The sequence below is a fragment of the Dendroctonus ponderosae genome, unplaced genomic scaffold, assembly GCF_020466585.1.
Source record: "Dendroctonus ponderosae isolate FM_Combo_2020 unplaced genomic scaffold, Dpon_F_20191213v2 Dpon_F_20191213_1, whole genome shotgun sequence".
NCBI lineage: Eukaryota > Metazoa > Arthropoda > Insecta > Coleoptera > Curculionidae > Dendroctonus > Dendroctonus ponderosae.
Window position 1 is genome coordinate 50679996 of NW_026017110.1, and position 19750 is coordinate 50699745.

Genomic DNA, 19750 nt, shown 5'->3' on the forward strand with positions numbered 1-19750 from the left:
CATTTGTTTCAGAACATGGTAGCAACAAGTTTGAGCAGTTTCTCACCTTATTGGGAGATCGAGTTCGGCTAAAGGGCTGGGATAAATACCGGGGCGGGTTGGATACTAAAGGTAAAACGTGTTCATCGGTTTTTGCGAGTAGGTTTGGATTTTTAGCGACTTCCAGGCGATATGACCGGAAAATACTCGGTATACACAGTCTATGAAGGCCACGAAATCATGTTCCATGTGTCCACTCTGTTGCCATATTCGCGGGATAATCGTCAACAGGTGGAGAGGAAAAGACACATTGGCAACGATATCGTCAACATTGTCTTCATTGACATGGAGGAGGATGACCAGAATGAAACGGCCCATGCCCAATTCAATCCCACCTGCATTAAGTCGCAATTTACTCGTATCCTTTTTAAAACTTTCATTTTTTGATTTGATTGAATTAGTTTTCACATTCGGATTCTCGTTTATTAATCAGGGTAAACAATAGTAAAATGAGGGCTTATTCGCTTTGGGGAGCCAGCGGATGTTGTGATCATTCAAGAGATAAATGAGATCAGTCCCTGAATTTTCACAAAATGTTTTTGTATCGGAAATAAAGCCTTCCATAAAAAAACTTATTCTTCAAGAAATATTAGAAATTTATCTAGGTACTTGTGCAAGTTGTGCAATTTGTGCAAGCGTTTCCATTGAAAGATTTTTGAGAAAAGGAGAAAAATAAGTTAACCGAGCGAATTCAATATCTCCCAAATTTGGGAAGGTAGTGCAAAATCGAGCCCGGAACTAGATAGAAGGGGTCTTCTATGGACTTCTTCTCTGCCATATTTCCGGTATAACTGGAACCCAATTTTGAAATTTTTCCTAATTATAGTTTTCTGGTGGTTTCCGGTGGGACACCCTGTAGAGCCAATATTTGGGCAAATTTGGCGCCAACGGCTTTCGCATTAGCATAAAGCTGGAATTGCCGTCGAAACCCCGCTATCGATTTAAATGCAGCACTTGGCCGATTGTTTCCAATTCAACCGTCCTTATGTAGGAATATTATTGAAAAAAACCTTCCACTTCAATTTAAATAATTCCAGCTGTTCTGGAATTGTTAATTGCTTCAGGTAGTGAAGCGAGAAAAGGAAAGAAGCGCAAAAAAATCAAAATAATTAAACAGTGGAGCGAATGGATGGTGAAATTCAATAAAGATTAATTAAACATTTTAATTGCGAACCGCCCGAACTTCATTAGTTTGTTTTCTGGAACAGAAGTTCTAATTGATTTTAAACTAGACTGGCTACAATTACAGAAACTGGTTGAATAGCTACTTACCAATTAATTGCCAGATATTTTCGCAGCGGTAAGCGTTAGTTCGAACGGACATTATCGACTTTCCGTGTTTTCTGATGAGGCTGTTCCCCTGTTCGGACCTGGACTTCCGTGTCCTCCGATGTTTAGCGACCCGTACGCATTCCGAGAGTTTCTACTGGTGAAACTCATCAATGGGGAAAAGGCCACCTTCGAAACGCCAACATTTGCCAGAAAACGGCAGAGAACTCTGGAAATGCTTATCAAGGATCTGCATTCCGAACATGTCACCGATGCTCGAATTGTACGTATTTTTGTGCTTGTTTTGGTGGAAAATCTGGTGGAAAACCAATAAAAAATTACCCTGGAATAACTCAGCTACGTGAGATGTTTCTAATCGGCGCGAATCGCTAAATGTTTTCCGAGTAAATATTTGTTTTCCAGGCTCGCTCTCACTGAGCAAACACGACTAAGATTGTTCATTAAGTTTAATGTTTGTTTACCGGGAAAATCAAATTGGAAATTGTTGCAAAAGTTGACACAAATGTATATTTTAGTTCAGCGAACTTTTCGCTTCCCGGAATTTTCACTGGCTTTCTTTTATGATGAATAGAGTCGAAAGCTTTTGAAAAGTCAACAAAATTTACGTGTGCAGCCTGTTATATTCGGCGGCGTTTCTTATGAAAATGTTGATAACTGCGACTCTCATTCCCCCCTCCCCCCAAGATTAATTCTCGATTTAAAGCATTTTTTCCAATGAATTATTGATGTTGGTGAAATTTCTACTTTGTAACAAAATACTGAAAATCGGAGAAAAATTGGCACTCTCCGGTCACATGTTGCAATGAGTTCTAACAAATGATTTGTAGTACAGTCTTCCAAATGGTCTATATTTTGAGTAATCAATTTTTGAAAACATTTTATCCGCGGCTGGTATCTAGTCGAACTTTCCCTGTGAAAAATTGCCAACAAATCGAGGAAATCGATAAAACAATTGCTCTTTGCAGACCCAATATAGTGAGAATTTAACTTAACTATGTAATACAGTTTTTAAAAACTCGTTATCTCCGAGGTGTGTCAAGCCGAACTTTGAGAAAGTGCAAAAAATCGAGAAAACTGATGACAAAATTTATACTTGCAGGCCAGATAATGAGTAATAAATTTTTGAAAAACCGTTTACCTGTGGGGTGTGTATAGTTAAAATACACACATACTTCTCTTTAAAAAATTGTTAAAAATCGAGGCAACCTATGAGGAAATCGCTACGAACAGACCAGATAGAGTGAAGATTTCTCTATCAAATTATCTAGAGAACAATGTTCCAAAAACTGACTTGTTTTGAATAATAAATTTACCTAAATCAGTCAAACGCTTTTGGCACGTCAGTTAAACTTTCACGACTGTTTTTACGACAACATTGAACTTCAATGGCCGTTTGTACTATTCACCAATTCACTCTGAAATGAAATTTTTATATTTGAATCAAATCGATTTTTCCAGACGATGCTGAATCGAAGAGCATTTTCCGATGTATTGGCTGAAACGCCTCGCCACTCAAGACTCAAAGAGGACTCCCGCCAAATTGAATTCGTCCGAATTGGCCAAGCCCTCAAACTGGAAGCGATTGTCCGAGGAGATGCACCTACAAGGTAATGAGCTGCATCCTCAATCCCTGCAGTCTATTTTCTATTTACTGAAAACTGAAGAGTTTCCTTTTGTATTAAAACCATCCGGATACGCTTCGAAGATTGTGCTTTAGTTCACTGTTTCCCTGCTGGAAGCTACCGATAAATTCCGATTCCGCAGGGTTTCTTTTATGGAACGGGGCTAAATTAATTTTTTTATTGAAATAAACGACTGGCACAGTTGGCGTTTGTTCCCTGTGGTTTATACGCTAAACTGGATATTTTGTACTTTAAAATCCCTGATAAAAGCCCTAAAATGCACAACTGAACCTCAAGAGTCTTGAAAATCGGTTTCGTTTATTTAAAGAAACTTCAGATATTTTAATTGTCTCGGCTCTTGGGATTGGTCCGCTGATGTGTATCCAAACATGTTCATTGGGTAAGAGATCGGGCAATCCTGCCGGCTTTAAAACCAAAAAAGGCGTGCTGGAACTGACCTGCGCAAACATTGGGTGCTTGAGAATGTTGCTAAATAAACATTGGCCCGCAGAATGCTCCGATCTAACCTATTGGGACAATAACCAACCAATACGGAACAATCAATCTGGCTATTGGACTATAATATATTAATGGGATAATAAGAGTGGATGTGCGCCAGGCCCAGGGCGTGTTAACATTTTCTGAGGAGAATTTTGCTAAACTTTGATTTTGAAAAATTTCCTAAAATGAAAAATCGCCAAAAAAATGAAAATGAAAAAAAAATTAACTTTCAAAACTGCTCCTGCGGAACCATTCGCTACTGAAGCCAATCTTGTCAAACTTTAACTTTGAGAAGTTGCCAAAAATCCGGGAAAATCAAAAGAAAATCGGTACTTACGAATCTGTCAACATTTATCTTTAAAATGGGCTAGAAGGCAGCCTTTTAGCAAGTCCCGATTTTGAATACTGATTTTTTAAAAGTTTTTCTACGGAATCATGCGCTGCTGAACCCAATTTAGGCAAAGTTTAAGTTTGAAAAATCGCCAAAAATTTGGAAAAAGCAACATAAAATCGACACTTGTGAACCTCATAGAGTCGACATTGTTCTTTGAAATGGCATATAAGGCAGCCCTTTGACAAGTCCCCATTTTTAATAATAATTTTTTTTAAACCTTTCCTACGGATCATTCGTAACTGAAGCCAATTTAGTCAAACTTTGACATTGAAAAATCGCCAAAAATCAGAGAAAACCAAGAGCAAATCGTGACTTACGAACCTGATAGAGTCGACATTTATCTTTAAAATGGGCTAGAAGGCAGCCGTTTGGCAAGTTCTCATTTTGAATAACGATTTTTTGAAAACTTTTCCTACGGAATTAGTCGCTACTGAACCATATCTAGGCAATGTTTCATTTTAAAAAATCCCGAAAAATTCGGGAAAAACAACAGAAAATCGACAGTTGCAAACCTGATAGTGTCGACATTGATCTTTAAAATGGAATATCAGGCAGCCTCTTAGCAAAATGGGGCCAATTTTACATAATAATAATAATTTTTTAAATCGTTTCCACGGAATCATTCACTACTGAAGCCAATCTAGACAAATTTTGACTTTGAAAAATCACCAAAAATGCGAGAAAATTCAGAAAAAATCTACACTTGCCCACCCCATAGAGTGAAGAATTTCCGTTCAAGTGCTCGATAACGCAACCTTCTAGCTGAAGGCCCGTTTTGATCAATAATTTTTTAAATTCCTGTTGAAAGTTAAGCAAAATAAAAGTTCACTAGAACCCAACAAACATATTTTGGATATAAACTAAAAAAGGTAAATAAATTAAAAACGGCAATTTTCTAGTCTGGCCAGCACTGGAGCAGCAGGAACGGTGTTCAAAAGATCGCCATGGGAAGCAAACTGCTTCTACCCGGTATTCCCGTCTCATCCCATCGCCTGCGGCGACTCATGGGGGGAAAACCGTTTAGTAGTGGCTACTGAGGATGGCACTTTTGTGGTCGAGGGTAAATGAACGTTTCTAGCTCAATTTTGCAACACTCTGATTGGTTCGTTTCCTAGATGGAACCTCTCACAGGCAAATCTTTGACAAATCCCTTCAGGTTCGCCAATTGAACGTGGTGGAGCCCCATGGTATAATCTTGCTCAGAGCCGGCTCCGCCCACAAGGACTGCAAGATTTATGTTTTCAGGTTGTCGCAAATCGAAATGACGACCGAAATTTTCACGCGAATCGATGTGAAAGAACATCGAATGGAACGCACACGAGGAGCGCACTTATATTCAATATCACGAGCAGGTTAGACAACACTTGTACTTCTTGCGTTCATTGACCGACCGTATAAAGCTCGTTAAGTCTTTTATGGCTGCGATGGTTGGGATTTTATTTAATTTGAGGCCATAAAAGCCGAATGCAAGAATTGATTGCGAAATATGTCCTGTCCCTATAGGTGGAGCTCGGCTTCGAATGTGCGTAGCTATCGGCAGAAAACTGTTGATGTTTCAATGGAAACACTCTGCTGCCTGGACTGCTTGGTGTCCTGCAAGCGACACAGACACTGTGGAAGGTTTCTCCTTCTTCTGGGTAAAACTTTGCTTCTTGAGGCTCACAAACCCCCAAACACACAAAGCATTTTCAGGAGCTCAATCTGAGCGAGCAACCATCCATTCTAACCATCCTGGATAACGTCTGGAGCCCCATTTCGCCCACACATGGTGATATCTTGGTTTGCGTCGGCTACAAGAACCACTGGGATGTCGTAAATGGACGATCCGGACAAGCGCAACATTTATACACGGTGGAAGGGACCAGAACGCATTTGGTGGCTGCTTTGGATCTGTACGAGGACCAGGAGATCCAGCTGATGCTTTGCTATAACCGTAATTTAATCCCACGGAAGAAGTCGGGAAAATCTCTTCACTGTGTTGTTAATCTTCCAGATACTTGCCATTTCCAGAAGCTAAATGAAACCATCAACTGCGAGGCGATGAATTTCGATTTTCATTGGAACTCTGCCCCAACAGATATTGGTGAGTTAAATATAGGAGTTTTACGTAGTTACCTACCACTTCGGAAAATTGTAAAAAATAGAGTAAAACACTAAAAAATCGATTCTTGCTTTCCTTAATAGGGTGAAAGTTTCTTTTTTAAATCGACTAAAAAGCAACAATCCAGGTAGTTTTCATTTCGACTGAGTATTTTTTGCAAATAACTTGACATGACAATTACAACTGACGCCAACCAACTTTAGTTTAAAAAATTGCTGAAAAACACCACAAACACTTGATCCAAAAAATATCGCTCTCGGTCATCGTTAAAGCTCTTTTGGCAATATCTCCAGAAAATTTGCTTAAACTGACACCAAGCTCATCCAAGTGATCTTTTCACAGTCTGTGCCTTTCCATACATAATCGCTTTCACATCCAACACAATGGAAATCCGGCTGGTAGTCAATGGAAATCTGATCCACACCATGAGCATGCCCAAGCTGCAACTAATCACCAGCAAAAACGACATTTTCTTCGCCACCACCGCTCCAGAGTTTTTCCCGAACAAAACCGACCGACTTTACGTGGACATCAGGCAGCAGGGGCTGCAAAAAGTCTCGCCACCCTCGAGCCCAAACGGTAAACAGCAGCAATTGCTGGAAATTTTTTTGGCTAATGGACGGTTTTTAGCATCGCCCGAAGTGAAGCCATTGAGGATTTACCGAATACCCATTCATGCTCTCAGCAGGGCTCCGCATCCAGACCATTCAAGAACGTGCTCGCCTCCCGTTTGGAAGTCTGCCGACTCAAAACTAGCGGTAAATGTTCCATATTTAGACAAAACTGAAGACTTTTAACAAGTGAGCTGTTAAACGCAGGTTCCTGATCAGCCGCGAGTATCCAGAAGCGCCAGCAGTTCTCCAGTACCTCCAGTGCGCGCGAGACTTCAACCCGCTGCAATAAAATGATAGTCGTTTGCTTTACATAGGGTTAAGTACCTTTAATTCTGACTATTTTTTTGCTGTATATACTTTTTCTACTTCCTCACCCTTCCGGGTCGGCTGATGCCCTTTTTTAATGTACAATATTCAATATTCACCCAAGGAAGTGAGACCCTTTCACCCGTTTTAACTAATTAGCTGATACGATTAGCATTTGACTGACTTTCTAAGGAAAACACCCAATGTATTACTTAAACATTGAACTGTAGTTGTAGGAAACCGGTGTTAAATCGCACAAATATTCGATCAAAAACTGCGGGATCATGAAAAACATTTAAAAAATGCGGACAAAATCACTTTAACTGGAAAATTAGTCACACATATAACCAAATCCTCTCTAATCTGTCCAAGCTTGTAACGTTTTTTACTGCGCGGCAGGTACAAGTATTATAGATAAATGATAGGTTCTGTAAATAAATAACTTCTATGTATGTATATTCTAGGAAATTGCACGCTTTGATCAATTTAACGCAAAAAAACTAAGTTAATTTCTCATTTTCCCAGAGGCAAGTGCCTCTCTGGAGTGTTCGGATAAACGGGTTAAAATAACGCTTGTATTCCTTTAACCCTGATGTGAATTTATTGCCGTTATCGGATAAATAAGCTGTTGAATTCACAGCAAGGACAAGGGACTTAAAGGGTGAAGAAACAGGCAATAAATGCCCAATAACCCTCTACAGTTTCAAAAATTTCTTCGTGTGTGTACATTTCTATGAACCCAGCACTTTTATCTATAGCGCGGTGTGAGTAAAGTAGCATATAATCGTTAAGCCAGAAAGCATATCCAGTTTATAACAAAGCCTTTATATCATGTTGAGACATTTCAATGTTTATCAGATGCTTTTTCGGGTAAAATCCAGCAACAATTTATTAAATTAAACTAAGGTTTTCTGTGATAAACTATCTTCACTTGTGAGATGGAACCTTGCAATATTCATCAGTACTACGGTACTAATAGAAAACGTTTTCAAATGAAAATCAATTCACTTGCACATTTTATTACATATATACATATTCTTCGGTCCGTATAACAAAATAAACATTTAGTGAAAACAAGACATGGTGTTTAGTCTTTGTCCTTAATGGTCTTCACCTCTTTGACGATTTCGTCCAGCTTATGCAAGTCCTTCAGGGAGACTTCGCCTGAGCCCCTCTGGATTGGCTGGGGCTGTTTGGGGTGGGGTTTCCAGCCCAACATGTTGATGATCTAAAACGAACCGTTTACAATTCATTCATATGCTCCTAATAGAGGGTTCCACCTGAAACGTTGCCGGTATGCTGGTGGTTCCGGATTCAGGATCGGTTTTCCCATACAGCTGCTGATAAATTGCAGCTGACGCAAACTGGACGTCCCGCTGCAAGTGCAGCGACCTGTTAAGGGCTGCATTGCTTTCAGCCATGCCTGCAACCAAAGCTTCAAGCGTTTAACACAGGCTTGGTATTCAATTGCCCACCTTTAAGGTCCGACATCAGCTCGAAAATGCTGGGGTAATTAACGACGATTTCATCAGTATCAATAGTGAGCATGGAAAAGCCTGCATTGGACAGCAAACTGCCAATGTCCCTGACCTCAGTGAAGGGCGATATGTGGGGAGATAAGCCGCCCTTCCTTTCCAGCTCGGCCAGTTGTAGGGAGGATCGCAGTTCATATAAAGTGTCCCCTCCAAACACTGAAGCCATGAACACGCCATCTTCCTTGAGACTTTCCAGGATTTTATGAAATGCCCTTGGGAGGTCATTTACCCAATGCAGGCTTAAACAGGAGACCACTAAGTCCAGCGAATTCGAGTCAAACTGCAAGAGAAATGACAAATTTTAACTAGTAAAGGCTGCAGTTAATTACATCGATGTGTTCCTCGTCTAGTATCTGCTTCCTCAACTTAATGCCCTCCATAACAGTGACAACATCCAGATTCTCCTGGCTTACATCACACACAATTAATTCCTCCACAGAGCTGGGCGAAATGTGCTTGGAAACATACCCCCTATTACACCCTGTAATATGCAGTGCTTTTAACTAGCCAAACGATTGCGGCGTGTCAACTAACCAATATCGGCAGCTAGTTTAAACTTCCTCTTAATATCAAAGACACGATCGGCCAAACGAAACCCGATTTCATCCTTAAGATAGTCGTACAAATTCGCATCGTCCGCAACCGCAGCCCTTTGCCGTTGCAGCGTTTTCGTATTCCGATCGAATATATTTATAGAATGGGACTCGTTTATCAGTTTCGAGTTGACTGCACTCACGGACAACAGGCGAACGGATCGGCCGTAAAAGGGGCTCGCACAACAGCGCAAAAATTGGGCCACAAAATACATTATTTCGACTGTTAAATCATACTTAATTAGTTTCAACAGAGGTTTCAACTGGAAATATAATGTGCGGTTAGATCGACTGTTTTGCACTGACCTGCCTCACAGTTGACATTTCGGGAGTAGATCAGGCACTGCCGCAGCGGAGGCCAAGTGGTTGAAAGCGTATTTATTTTAGCCACGGTTTGCCTTGTAACGGGCCAAATTCAGGGCGTATTTTGAAACTTCAAAATAGGAAGAAAACGAATATTTTCAGGTTTAAAATGCAGCTGTCGGATTTAATTGGAAAAGCTCGCTTTTGCATCCTTCAAATTATTTTCCTCAAAAGCGCCAAATTATTCAAAAAAATTCCACTTTTCACGTCCTCTTTCATGCTCTCTAACGAATAGCTCATAAAACATGTACCTTTTTAACAAACATTAAATAAATTACAGTGTTATTCTCCTTATCTATGTCATTGAGACGCACTCGTTTGTCTTACAACCATTAATCTTCCTACTGTAGTTACTGTTGGATAATAATGCATCAAGGATACCAAGCCGGTACTTACTTACTGACCAGGAGACAAAATGACTGCAAAACCATTAACACTTCATAAAAACTTCCGAACCACGGCAGTAGAAAAATCAGCAAGATCTTCACTCAAAGTTTTCAAAACTTCCGGACCTTCCCTCAGAAACTTTCAGAAATATATCTTTTGGCGGCACCCAGTAGGTTCCCAATGTCGAGATGATAATGCAGATGTTAAACACTCATTCATTAAACTAATTTTTCAAATAACACGAACAACAGGTGATTAATGGATAACAAACTAGAGGACAATATTGACATATTTACTTAATTAGGAAATAGTGGAATAAATTTGAAGGTTTACTCGCGCTTTTAAGTTAAATAGTCGCCGATGACCGATAGCAAACAGAAAAAATGAAGAAAATTAAAGGGAAGCTAACGAGAATTTTCCAGTACAGTGAGGCGCTTTTAGCCGTTTTGTTCTGCTGTATTTTATCAGCTGAGTCCAAAATTTGGCTGCATCCAGACACAGGCCTCAATTTGGTAAGTTGTCTCCCAAGCATTGAAAGCTTGGACAAATCTTCCAATACCTTCAGTATCAATTTCTGGACAAACACGGATATGGATTCTATGAAAACCACACTGTGGTCACTGAGGATGACTATGTGCTGTCCCTGCTTCGCATCCCGCGAGGAAAGAACGAAAGTGGCAGGACAAACGCCCCGAAACCAGTAGCGCTTTTAGTGCATGGCATTCTGAGCACTCCGAAGGATCTGCTAGTCAAAGGTGCGCTCAGAACAGTGAATTTTCCGAAACTTAGTGGCGTTTTGCAGGAGACGACTCAATCGGATTTTCATTGGCCGAAGCTGGATTTGATGTGTTTCTGATGTCGTGCAGAGGAAACAGATACAGCTTGGCCCACAGGAAGTTTAGTATTGATTCCCTACCTTACTGGAATTTCAGGTATTTGTCGGTTTTTGCCTTTGTACCTGCGTCTTTATTCCAATTGTCTGTTTTACTTTTTCTTTATCTGCCGATTTTTTTGTTTTACGCTTTCGCTCTTCAGCTGGCACGAAGTGGCCTACTATGACATTCCAGCCAACATGGACTATATAGCCAAACTAACAGGACAGTCCAATGTTTCCTTCCTTGGCCACTCGCAAGGTGGAACGGCCTTTGTGGTGCTTGCGGCCACCCGGCCGGAATACCGAGCCCGAATAACTAGCGCTCAACTATTTGCGCCCGTGGTTTACATGGACCGATGCAGAATACCGTTCTTTCGCATGGCTGTGGAGATTCAGGAGCAGATTGAGGATATTTTCCGGGATTTGCAACTCAACAAGGTGGTGCTCCCTTACAATCCGGCCCTGTTGCCTTTGGTGATCAGACTGTGCCATCGGGATTCGCCCTATCTGAATCTGTGCGTGTCTCTCACTGGGATTCTGGGACCTGATCCTGAGCAGATTGATGTGGTGAGAAAAGCGGCAATATTGCAATAAGGGATTTTAAAAGTTTTTTCCATTTCAGTCAAAAATTACTGTGCTAGCCACGGAATATCCTGCTGGAGGTTCCTTTAAGGCCGTAATGCACTATCTTCAAGTGGCCAAGACCGGTAAGTTTTAGGCAGGAAACCCAAGGGGGTTAGCAAGAAAAAACGATTTGCAGGAATTTTCCGACAGTACAACTACCGGACCAGAAACGCAAAAATGTACAATCAGCCAAACCCGCCAATGTATAACTTAAGCGCCATCAACGACGTCCCGGTATATGTTTGGTATGGAATGAACGACTACTTTTGCGGACCTTCGGTAAGCCAAACCGGCCTTCGAAGGTTATTTTTGGCATTGTTGTTGTTCCAGGACTTTAAGCGGCTCATTTCCGAAATCCCCAGCGCCATTGGTAAGCAGGTGGCTTACCCCAGATGGAACCACATCGACTTTATTTACGCCAGAAACGCTTCTGACATTGTCTACAAAGAAACGATTCGAATAATGAAAAAATACACAAAAATTCATCCGTAAATCCCAATTTGTTAATCCTTTTTAAATATGCGCTGAATGCAGGAAACAATGGAAATGTTGATCAATGGCTCAAGGGTGACCGTCAAATCTTTAATTGTTTGCTATAGACCGTGGCACCATTGAACCCATTAGAGAAATATACGTTTTTTTTTTATTAAAGATGAGGTTTAGGTTCGGTCTAGTTTTTCTATCTAGTTTGGAGGCACTCGGAATCTTTGGTCGCTTTGGTTGAAACCTCTTTAGATTTTTGGAGTTTTGCATCCCTTATTTGCGCCTGGCAGTTGCCAAAACAAGTTTCTAGACTGGAAGCTTCCAGATATTGAGCGCCTTCAAACTCTTTGAGTTGTAACTCATGAGTTTCAAACAACTCAACTACTAAAATTTCATGAAATTTTATTGAGTCACTGAGTCACCAAATAGGCACTGTCATATCCAAAAATACCAATTGAAATTGATAGATTAGGAATCAAAACGAATCTTTCAGGTCGTGAGCGTTTTCGACTTCTTTGAGTTGTAACTCGTTAACTTTTTGAGTAATTTTGGAAGTTTTATGGGTTCATTGAGTCATTGATGAGGGGACTCACTCCTAACCTTTTTGGGAGCTTTAAAAATTTAACTGGGGATTTTTTGAAGTCTCCGTCCTCTTAAACCTCTTGGAAAATTTGCAGATGTTGATCCAGAAAGTCTCCAATTTCGAGCGCGTTGCACAAACCTTCTTCTTCGACTTCTTCATCATTCTTGCATATTTATAGTGCTTCAAACGACTTCTAGCTGCTAATTCAAGCTGTAAGTTCAAACGTTATGTACTTTCCATACAATATTCACGTTGATTTAGTTCACAATTCCACTTCATATTAAGGAATTTGCATGTAAATCAATTGCTAATTAAACAGTGTTTTGATGCTAATAGATACCAAATCGATAAGCACACTTAACCATTCATTAAATAACAAAAAAGACACACTCGACAAGTCAGTATCTTGTGCAGACGATAAAGTGTTGCTAATTGTACTTGTAATGTTGATAAATTAAACAAGAGCGCTAGCTACCTACGTAATAACCGGTGCGATAACACCAGTTACACGATGTAAATTATCGTTTTTTCTATATAATTGGTGCTATTTTAAATGGAGTTTTGGGTACATACAATTTTTTTATCAAAATTTCTACCTAATCATTGCAAGGTATGTTTGTTTGCCTTATCTGGACTGAACTTGGCGGTTTATATAAAAGAGGCATGGGTTGCTGTTGGCAAAGGAACTGCTGATTTCACTCGAAGTCATGTCCAGTTTAAGGGTTGTTGTAATTTTTGTTCTTTTCTGCGCAAATGTGTTCAGTGAGGCCATCTGGTTGGATCCAGATACTGGCCTCAACTTGGTGAGTCTCCTCACTTTGAATGGGAAATGGGGATTTTTAATGTTATGGCTTTTTGCAGTACGAATTCATCGACCGGCACGGATACAGCTATGAAAATCACACCATCACTACTGATGATGGTTACATTTTGACCACAGTGCGGATTCCTCAAGGCAAAAACGAATCTTCCGACTCCAACACTACCAAACCGGTTGCACTGCTTCTGCATGGCATCTGGAGCAATCCGAAGGATCTCATCACTAAAGGCGACGAATCCATCGGGTTCCTTTTAGCCGAAAAAGGATACGATGTCTTCCTAATGGCTAGCAGAGGAAACACCTACAGCTTGGGCCACACCAATCTCAGCTCCGATTCGGTTGCTTATTGGAACTTCAGGTTGCTAGACCCGGAAAGAAAACTTTCCCATTATCTGGCTGGATAATGAACTGTTATTAATTTACAGCTGGCATGAAGTGGGCTACTACGATATTCCAGCAAACATGGACTACATCCAGAACCTTACAGGATTGACCAACGTTTCCTTCGTCGGACACTCGCAGGGTGGTACTGCTTTTGTGGTCTTTGCGGCCACAAGGCCCGAATATCGCACCCGAGTGACCGTCGCCAATCTTTTCGCCCCTGTTGTCTACATGGATTATTGTCAATTGCCCTTCTTCGATGTGCTCAAGGAGTATGAAGAAGAGCTTGATGTGTGCAGGTTTTCCTCTGCGGAGTTGAGCTGATTGAGCTTTGAGTTCGTTTTCAGGATGCTTTTGCCGATTTGGGATTGAACAAGGGGATTCTAACGAGCAACCCCATCTACCTACAACTGGCGGTTCTGTTTTGCCATCGAGATTCCGCGGCAATTGATGTGTGTGTGGAGCTCTTTGGAGATCTTGCTGGACCCGATCCCAATCAACTGAATACGGTGAGCAATTTTTCAGAGGACCATGGGAGGACAAGTTCCTAAGGCCCAAACAGGAGCGGTAGAAGTTTCACGAATGCCTTCCATTAAATCCTTGTCCACCTTCCGCCTACTTCTCCTCACATTTACCTGCAAATAAAAGCAAATTCTTTCAGTCAATGATCACCGTGATGGCATCGACGGATCCAGCAGGAGGAGCCTTCAAACAGGTGATCCATTACCTGCAAGTGGCCAGAACCAGTAAGTCCCGTTCTAATCTTCCCTGAACTGTTTAAATTCCTACAATTTCCAGGCGAATTTCGCAAATACGACTATCGGGACAACAACGAGTTGGCATATAATCAGACGGAACCTCCTTACTACGATTTGGCGGACATTGACGACGTTTCCATCTATATCTGGTACGGCGCGAACGACTACTTCAGTGGAGCGTTGGTAAGAAGAACTTTTGCCCACAATTTCCATTGAATGGTGGCTTTAATTCCAGTTATTTCCAGGATTATACGCGATTAATCTCGGAAATTCCAAGCGCAACAGCCATGTTGGTCGAGGATAGTCTTTGGAACCACATCGATTTTGCCTTTGCAATCGATGCCAAATCATACGTCTACGATGAAGCTATATCGCTTTTTAATACATACAATGGCTTGTAAATAGAAATTTATTAAACTATGTAGGTTTTCTTCCTCCGGCCATCAGCTGAGTGACTACAATGAAATATGTGAAGAACGTCGTCAAGATGAAGAGAATCATGGAGTTATCGACGTTGAAGAATCCGGCCGCCGATATTCGGGTGATCCGGTTGAAGGCCTGCTGCGTCAGCAGGAAGATCTCGCTCGATTGGTCGGGAATCTTCAAGCGGGACCACTGGCAGATTTGCTTGTAGCCAATGGCGACGGTTTTTTGCGATTCCTTCACTATTTGCTCACCCATATACCCCAAGTAGATTGCTTGAAACTGAAAAGTCTAAAGTTACTTGTACGAGTCCAAGAACCTCACCTGTTCATGGGATTGAAATGTACTAAAAATTGAAAGCGCTGAAATTTTCTCGACTTGCATAATCTGGGGCAGTCTAGGATTGCCCTTCCCACCCTGGGGCATGGTGATGCAATGCCGCAGAGAAAAACAGACACAATTGGCACTGGGAGTAACGAAGAGGGCGCGTTAAAACTCCCGCGCTCTGTTTATTGCACTGTTCGGATGCCCTGACAAGGACAGACATCAGTGAAATCTTCGTATTGAGACGGCCGTCGCCAAACTCTCCCAGCAAAGTTCAGTCTTTCGAAACCGGCTAATTACGAAAATAAAATGCTTGTGAATGTTTTGCCGGTTTGCTGAAAAACTCAGCAGTTTGACGATTTCAGTTTATTTGGAAAACTCGGTCATCAATTTTTTTTCCGGCAAGTAATCGAGGTAAATTTCTCGTTACAACATCGATAGAGCAGTTAACAGGGTTAATATTTACATTTGGAACATCGTGTTCATGTTTTGCGTAATTAAGCGGCAATGGGCTAACATTGTTAGTCGTTCCAAGAATAAACAAGAAAAATGTGGGGGAAAATAATGGGGTTTCAGACACTTTTCATTTTTTCAATTGATTAAATTTTCAGAACGAGAAATTCTGATGCCGAAAAATTTTTGCGGATGCTCCTGCTTTTCCACATGATGACTCCATAACCTCCATCTGATTTTTTAAAATCTCGCCATCTGTTCTGCTCTCTAAACTCCTTATTTAAAGCCTCAAACAAATCTGCAAATTTTCTAGCCTTACCCCATAAGAGATAATCCATAGACATCGCACTGCCACCACCAGATTGGCCTCAGAATGGACACTGATGAATACGGCATGCCGTAGAAACGTCGTGATGAAGTAGAAGATGATCAGCAGCAGAACAACGCCGAAAAGACTATTGATGTTGTGCAGATGATCGCAAAGATTGTTGTGACGGTAACGCCAATGCCGGATGGAGGTGGCAGTGGTGGATCTAAGCAATTTCTCATTCAACTCGGCCAATTTGTTCTTCGCATCATTGATGATGAGAAAAATGATGAAGAGCCCGGTGATCACCCGAAAGGTCATGTAGCCATCAACAAAGAGAATAGTCATCTGGTACCAGATGTTGTCAGTTCTTTCCAGCTGGGTTACCAGGATGAACAAGGTGTTGACCAGGTGGATGAGGATGAAGGCAGCAAAATTGATCAGAAACGTGGATCCATTGCTGATGTCTACCAGAACGTCTTCCAGTAGCTGCGAAAGTTTGCGATGCCTCAGAATGGAAACACCCGATAAATAAATGTTGGTAATGAAGAGCAGCATGGCCGATACATCGTAGATGACCTTATGAATAGTGGCCACATTGCTAAAAACTTGGTCCTTGATGATGATGGACATTGGGCCACCCGTTATGGCGGCAAAAGCTAGAAATAGCCAGGAAAAGCACCGGAACAGTGCGAAACAACGTGAACTGCTGCCTTTGACTGGCGGGAACAGAATAAACACGTTGTTCAGAGTCAACACTACGGCCGAATAGTGCGCCATTTCAACTAAGCACTTGATTCAGCTGAAACTCGAACTAAACTGGGGGTTTATTGATGGATTGCATGTAATGCGAAACGTTGTTGTGGAAAAATAAAGTAATTGTTTAATTGGGGGTGGAAATAGATCCACTCAGGTAATCAGGGACGGTTTTCTACTGGGGGAATTCCGGTGGAGATTTGAAATTTGCAGATTTTAAGCTTCGCTTGCTGATGCTCTAAAAATGTATCATTAATCGCAAGGTTCTGAGCTGCTTTCGGAAAGTTAAAAAGACCTGGAACTCCGATGTGGAGCCTCCTAAATAGGCAATTTTGGAAAGGGCTTGTTGGAAAGGAAATGTTCTTCTACTTCACTGCGTGAATTAATTCAGATTCGGTTTCGAATCCGAGTGTCAGAGGGCGTTTTTTAACCGGAAGCAAATTAAACCGATTATCTCTTGCCTTTGCAAAAACTAAAAGCTTGATAGGCATTTTTCGCTCTTTTGGTTGGTCCACTTGCGGTTGAACTTGTGGGTTTGTTTCAGTTTTATGTACATAAGACGTGAATAAAAAACAAGCGATTTTCACATTCGAAAAATCGCCACGCCGCCACTGTTAAGCATCCATAAACAAACACACTGGGGAATCAATTTCCAAATATCCAGAGTAGTTGGCACTTAAATGAAATGAAAAGAAAACACATTTGTATATCGGCTGTGGTTATTTTTGGGTGCTGGGCGCGCTCCAGGCGTTCAGTTGGACTCTGGCGCTACGCCCCTGGTCAATTTTCCGGCCGCAATTTTCCGTTAATCAAACCCGAATGATTGTTTTGCAACAAAATGCCGAAACCGTCCGGATTACGACAAAACCATCATTTCCAGTCGGTCAAATCAAGCGCGTCCAAAATAGCCAAACGGTTTCATCGGTCAATTGTTAGTCGCGCTCAGTCATTTGTTTTGCCTTGGTTCCGACCAGGCGGCCGTTTGCTCCTTTTGACAAGTGTTTGACAGTTTTTGACCGGTTTTTTGACAGTTTTTGAGTCGTTGCCTTGACGCCCATAAGGATCAGGTGACACGAAACCACCGCCAACTACTAGTACAGTAAGTATTGTACTACGTTTCGAGGAAAAAGGTCTGATGGTGTCGGCGGGTTGAGGCACTCTAAGTCTTAAATGCGGAAGTGTGCCTTTTTCCAAATGTTTACTCCATCGGGCGGTTATTTTTAGTTGTACATTGACCTAGAAAGCCCAATAAAATCCAAAGTGCACATAAATAAATAAATAAAAAGAAATCCTCCTCAGTCTGCTTCTGCCTCATTAAGTTAATCGAATGATTGTCAAGAAGAAATATGATCAGGTGGCTTCCGATGATGCTGCTGAGCGTTTCCCAGCCAATCCAGTTGCCAAATGGGGCGAGCCAGATCAGAACAGGCACCATTTGGAAAACGACCATTCTACAAAACCTATCCATATCATTTGCCCTCATTGAGGACGAAACTGAGCAGGCGGCGCCCCAATTTCAGCCTACCATTACGCAGAAGACGCACCAGCCAAGAAGGGTTTAGAGTAATGGATTTGCTTCGGACCTTTTACACTCTTACGCAGGTGAGTGGCATTTTTGAGCGGAAAACTGCTCAATTTTTTCTGCTATTTTGGTAGTGATTGAATTTTTTAAATTTTTGGCAGCCGATTGATGCGCGCTTTGTTTGATCAAACGAAAATAAACATCGATAGACGCGATTTATATTTCCATAATTCATTTTTGCCGCAACGCGTAAATATACTGGGGTTTGATTTATCGCTCCCCAATTTCGGGTTAAAGGAATTTTTCCGGGTTTTTTTGCAACTTTTCACTCAATTTTGGACTTACTAATAACTGTGGGTTTTTTGGCCTTCCTGCTCATGCTCCTCTGCCAGAAGTAGGCTGTAAATAAGCGCGCAATTTTTTCGATCTCTCATTGACAAGAGAGTTCTAGATTGATTCTTTGTTGATTTTTTGTCCACCACAAACTCACTGTTAATGAAATTTGTGTGTTTATTTATAGACCAGCACCATAACCAGAGAGTCGTTGATCTTCCGCCTTCACACCAAAGCAACTGTGGTGATTTTGGTGACTTTGACCATCATCATCACCACTAGACAGTATGTTGGAAATCCCATTGACTGCATCCACACCAGGTATTAAAGGAAACCTAATTATTGTTTATTTTCGTGTAGATGCTGCCCTCTGAAATTTTTGTTGCGTACTTAAAAAAAATTGCTTCAGTCTCGTCCAAGCCATTGTGTTTATTTTTAGTTTTCTACTCTTAAAGTCAAATTTTTTCGGTTTGTTTACGGGGGTCGCTGTAGGTTTTCATTAGCACTTTTAAGCCGGTGAAGTCGATTTGAGCAGAAAAATTCAACTTTCAAAAAGCTTCAAGCTCTACATTTTTTCCACTACCACGAAGTCATTAAAAACAGGATAAATTCTCCAGATCTGAAATAATCAACATTTTCTGTCCATTTTGAGTCTTTTTGAGCGGTTTCGAACCGTTTCACCGGCGATATATTCCTTATTATAGATCCAAAAACTTAATATTCCTTATTGGGCCGCTTCTTAGGTCGGAAAATTCCAATGAGGGCAAAAACACAGTCGTGAAATTTAGATTTTTGGTTGAAAATTTTATAACGGGGGACCAAGAGGTCGATTTTACCAAAAAAATTCAAGTGTCTCAAAATACCTCAAACTCTACATCATTTTCACCGGAAACAGGCGGAGAATTCAACAAGCTTATGAAAAAACACTAAGGGGTTTCCAGATCCGAAATAATCAACATTTTCTGTCTATTTTGAGCGGTTTTTGGACAGTCGCAATCTTCACCGGCGATATCTTCCTTATAACAGACCAAAAAAATTATATTCGTTATTGGGCAGCTTCTTAGGTCAGAAACATTCCAAGAGGGCAAAAAAACGAGTTGTAAAATCTGAAAAAAAATTGAGTCTCTCAAAATACCTCAAATTCTTTGCCTTTTTCGTTAAATCCTTAAGAATTTTTGGCTCATTCAAACCTTTAGGAGCCAGAAGTATGAGCTTGCGATCATAAGAAATCAATGTTTATTGCAGAAATAAAAAGCGACTGAAAGACTTCAAACACTAACAAACAACACAATGACATGGTTTTATAAATGGAGACTAACGCCAAACGCGACAAAAAACCAACTTCTGCTCACGAACCACAGACT

The 19750-nt window shown here is 41.0% G+C and overlaps 6 protein-coding genes across 9 annotated transcripts in view; 4 read left to right on the forward strand and 2 right to left on the reverse strand.

Annotated features, from left to right (window-relative positions):
* Positions 1–7944, forward strand: part of LOC109538771 (GTPase-activating Rap/Ran-GAP domain-like protein 3) — a 30805-nt gene extending 22861 nt beyond the window's left edge. For all 3 annotated transcript variants that reach the window (XM_019906150.2, XM_048670153.1, XM_019906149.2), the window contains 12 exons: positions 13–111; positions 167–397; positions 1326–1591; positions 2788–2936; positions 4746–4906; positions 4962–5198; positions 5350–5483; positions 5539–5779; positions 5840–5929; positions 6290–6526; positions 6578–6705; positions 6766–7944. In XM_019906150.2, the coding sequence (XP_019761709.1) occupies positions 13–111; positions 167–397; positions 1326–1591; positions 2788–2936; positions 4746–4906; positions 4962–5198; positions 5350–5483; positions 5539–5779; positions 5840–5929; positions 6290–6526; positions 6578–6705; positions 6766–6855 (2063 nt within the window). In that variant the 3' untranslated portion in view covers positions 6856–7944. The remainder of the gene's footprint in view (positions 1–12; positions 112–166; positions 398–1325; positions 1592–2787; positions 2937–4745; positions 4907–4961; positions 5199–5349; positions 5484–5538; positions 5780–5839; positions 5930–6289; positions 6527–6577; positions 6706–6765) is intronic.
* LOC109538774 (arginine-hydroxylase NDUFAF5, mitochondrial) lies at positions 7871–9324 on the reverse strand. The gene is made up of 5 exons (XM_019906153.1): positions 8937–9324; positions 8732–8883; positions 8343–8682; positions 8148–8290; positions 7871–8095 (listed from the first exon to the last, which is right to left on the reverse strand). Exons 1-5 carry the CDS (start codon positions 9208–9210, stop codon positions 7955–7957), a joined length of 1050 nt encoding a protein of 349 aa, XP_019761712.1. The 5' UTR covers positions 9211–9324; the 3' UTR covers positions 7871–7954.
* A 475-nt stretch (positions 9325–9799) lies between these two features.
* LOC109538772 (lipase 3) lies at positions 9800–11910 on the forward strand. The gene is made up of 7 exons (XM_019906151.2): positions 9800–10257; positions 10311–10500; positions 10548–10677; positions 10781–11186; positions 11242–11326; positions 11380–11522; positions 11574–11910. The coding sequence occupies exons 1-7, from the start codon at positions 10129–10131 to the stop codon at positions 11733–11735; spliced, it is 1245 nt and encodes a 414-aa protein (XP_019761710.1). The 5' UTR covers positions 9800–10128; the 3' UTR covers positions 11736–11910.
* A 984-nt stretch (positions 11911–12894) lies between these two features.
* LOC109538773 (lipase 3) lies at positions 12895–14686 on the forward strand. Its single transcript, XM_019906152.2, has 7 exons — positions 12895–13112; positions 13171–13487; positions 13555–13801; positions 13858–14019; positions 14172–14256; positions 14309–14451; positions 14514–14686. The coding sequence occupies exons 1-7, from the start codon at positions 13017–13019 to the stop codon at positions 14667–14669; spliced, it is 1206 nt and encodes a 401-aa protein (XP_019761711.1). The 5' UTR covers positions 12895–13016; the 3' UTR covers positions 14670–14686.
* Positions 14630–16666, reverse strand: LOC125505761. The gene is made up of 2 exons (XM_048670161.1): positions 15788–16666; positions 14630–14973 (listed from the first exon to the last, which is right to left on the reverse strand). Exons 1-2 carry the CDS (start codon positions 16553–16555, stop codon positions 14686–14688), a joined length of 1056 nt encoding a protein of 351 aa, XP_048526118.1. The 5' UTR covers positions 16556–16666; the 3' UTR covers positions 14630–14685.
* Positions 16667–17264: 598 nt separating this feature from the next.
* Positions 17265–19750, forward strand: part of LOC109538779 (innexin shaking-B) — a 13365-nt gene continuing 10879 nt past the window's right edge. Inside the window, exons 1-3 of one of the 2 annotated variants that reach the window (XM_048668094.1) lie at positions 17265–17630; positions 17874–18133; positions 18574–18707. In XM_048668094.1, coding sequence (XP_048524051.1) covers positions 17936–18133; positions 18574–18707 — 332 coding nt within the window. In that variant the 5' untranslated portion in view covers positions 17265–17630; positions 17874–17935. The remainder of the gene's footprint in view (positions 17631–17873; positions 18134–18573; positions 18708–19750) is intronic. The other variant, XM_019906164.2, reaches the window with a different exon arrangement.

Bases quoted from the DNA above. Each gene is read 5' to 3' on its own strand.
- LOC109538774 (XM_019906153.1), bottom strand. From the start codon at position 9,210: ATGTATTTTGTGGCCCAATTTTTGCGCTGTTGTGCGAGCCCCTTTTAC. The intron at 8,683-8,731 runs GTAATTAACTGC...TTTCTCTTGCAG, and splicing joins TAGACGAGGAACACATCGAT to TTTGACTCGAATTCGCTGGA. The intron at 8,096-8,147 runs GTGGAACCCTCT...GGTTCGTTTTAG, and splicing joins GCATACCGGCAACGTTTCAG to ATCATCAACATGTTGGGCTG.
- LOC109538772 (XM_019906151.2), top strand. From the start codon at position 10,129: ATGAAGAAAATTAAAGGGAAGCTAACGAGAATTTTCCAGTACAGTGAG. The intron at 10,258-10,310 runs GTAAGTTGTCTC...CAATACCTTCAG, and splicing joins CAGACACAGGCCTCAATTTG to TATCAATTTCTGGACAAACA. The intron at 10,678-10,780 runs GTATTTGTCGGT...TTCGCTCTTCAG, and splicing joins CTACCTTACTGGAATTTCAG to CTGGCACGAAGTGGCCTACT.
- LOC109538773 (XM_019906152.2), top strand. From the start codon at position 13,017: ATGTCCAGTTTAAGGGTTGTTGTAATTTTTGTTCTTTTCTGCGCAAAT. The intron at 13,488-13,554 runs GTTGCTAGACCC...ATTAATTTACAG, and splicing joins GTTGCTTATTGGAACTTCAG to CTGGCATGAAGTGGGCTACT. The intron at 14,020-14,171 runs GTGAGCAATTTT...AAATTCTTTCAG, and splicing joins ATCCCAATCAACTGAATACG to TCAATGATCACCGTGATGGC.
- LOC125505761 (XM_048670161.1), bottom strand. From the start codon at position 16,555: ATGGCGCACTATTCGGCCGTAGTGTTGACTCTGAACAACGTGTTTATT. The intron at 14,974-15,787 runs GTAAGGCTAGAA...TAGACTTTTCAG, and splicing joins TATGGATTATCTCTTATGGG to TTTCAAGCAATCTACTTGGG.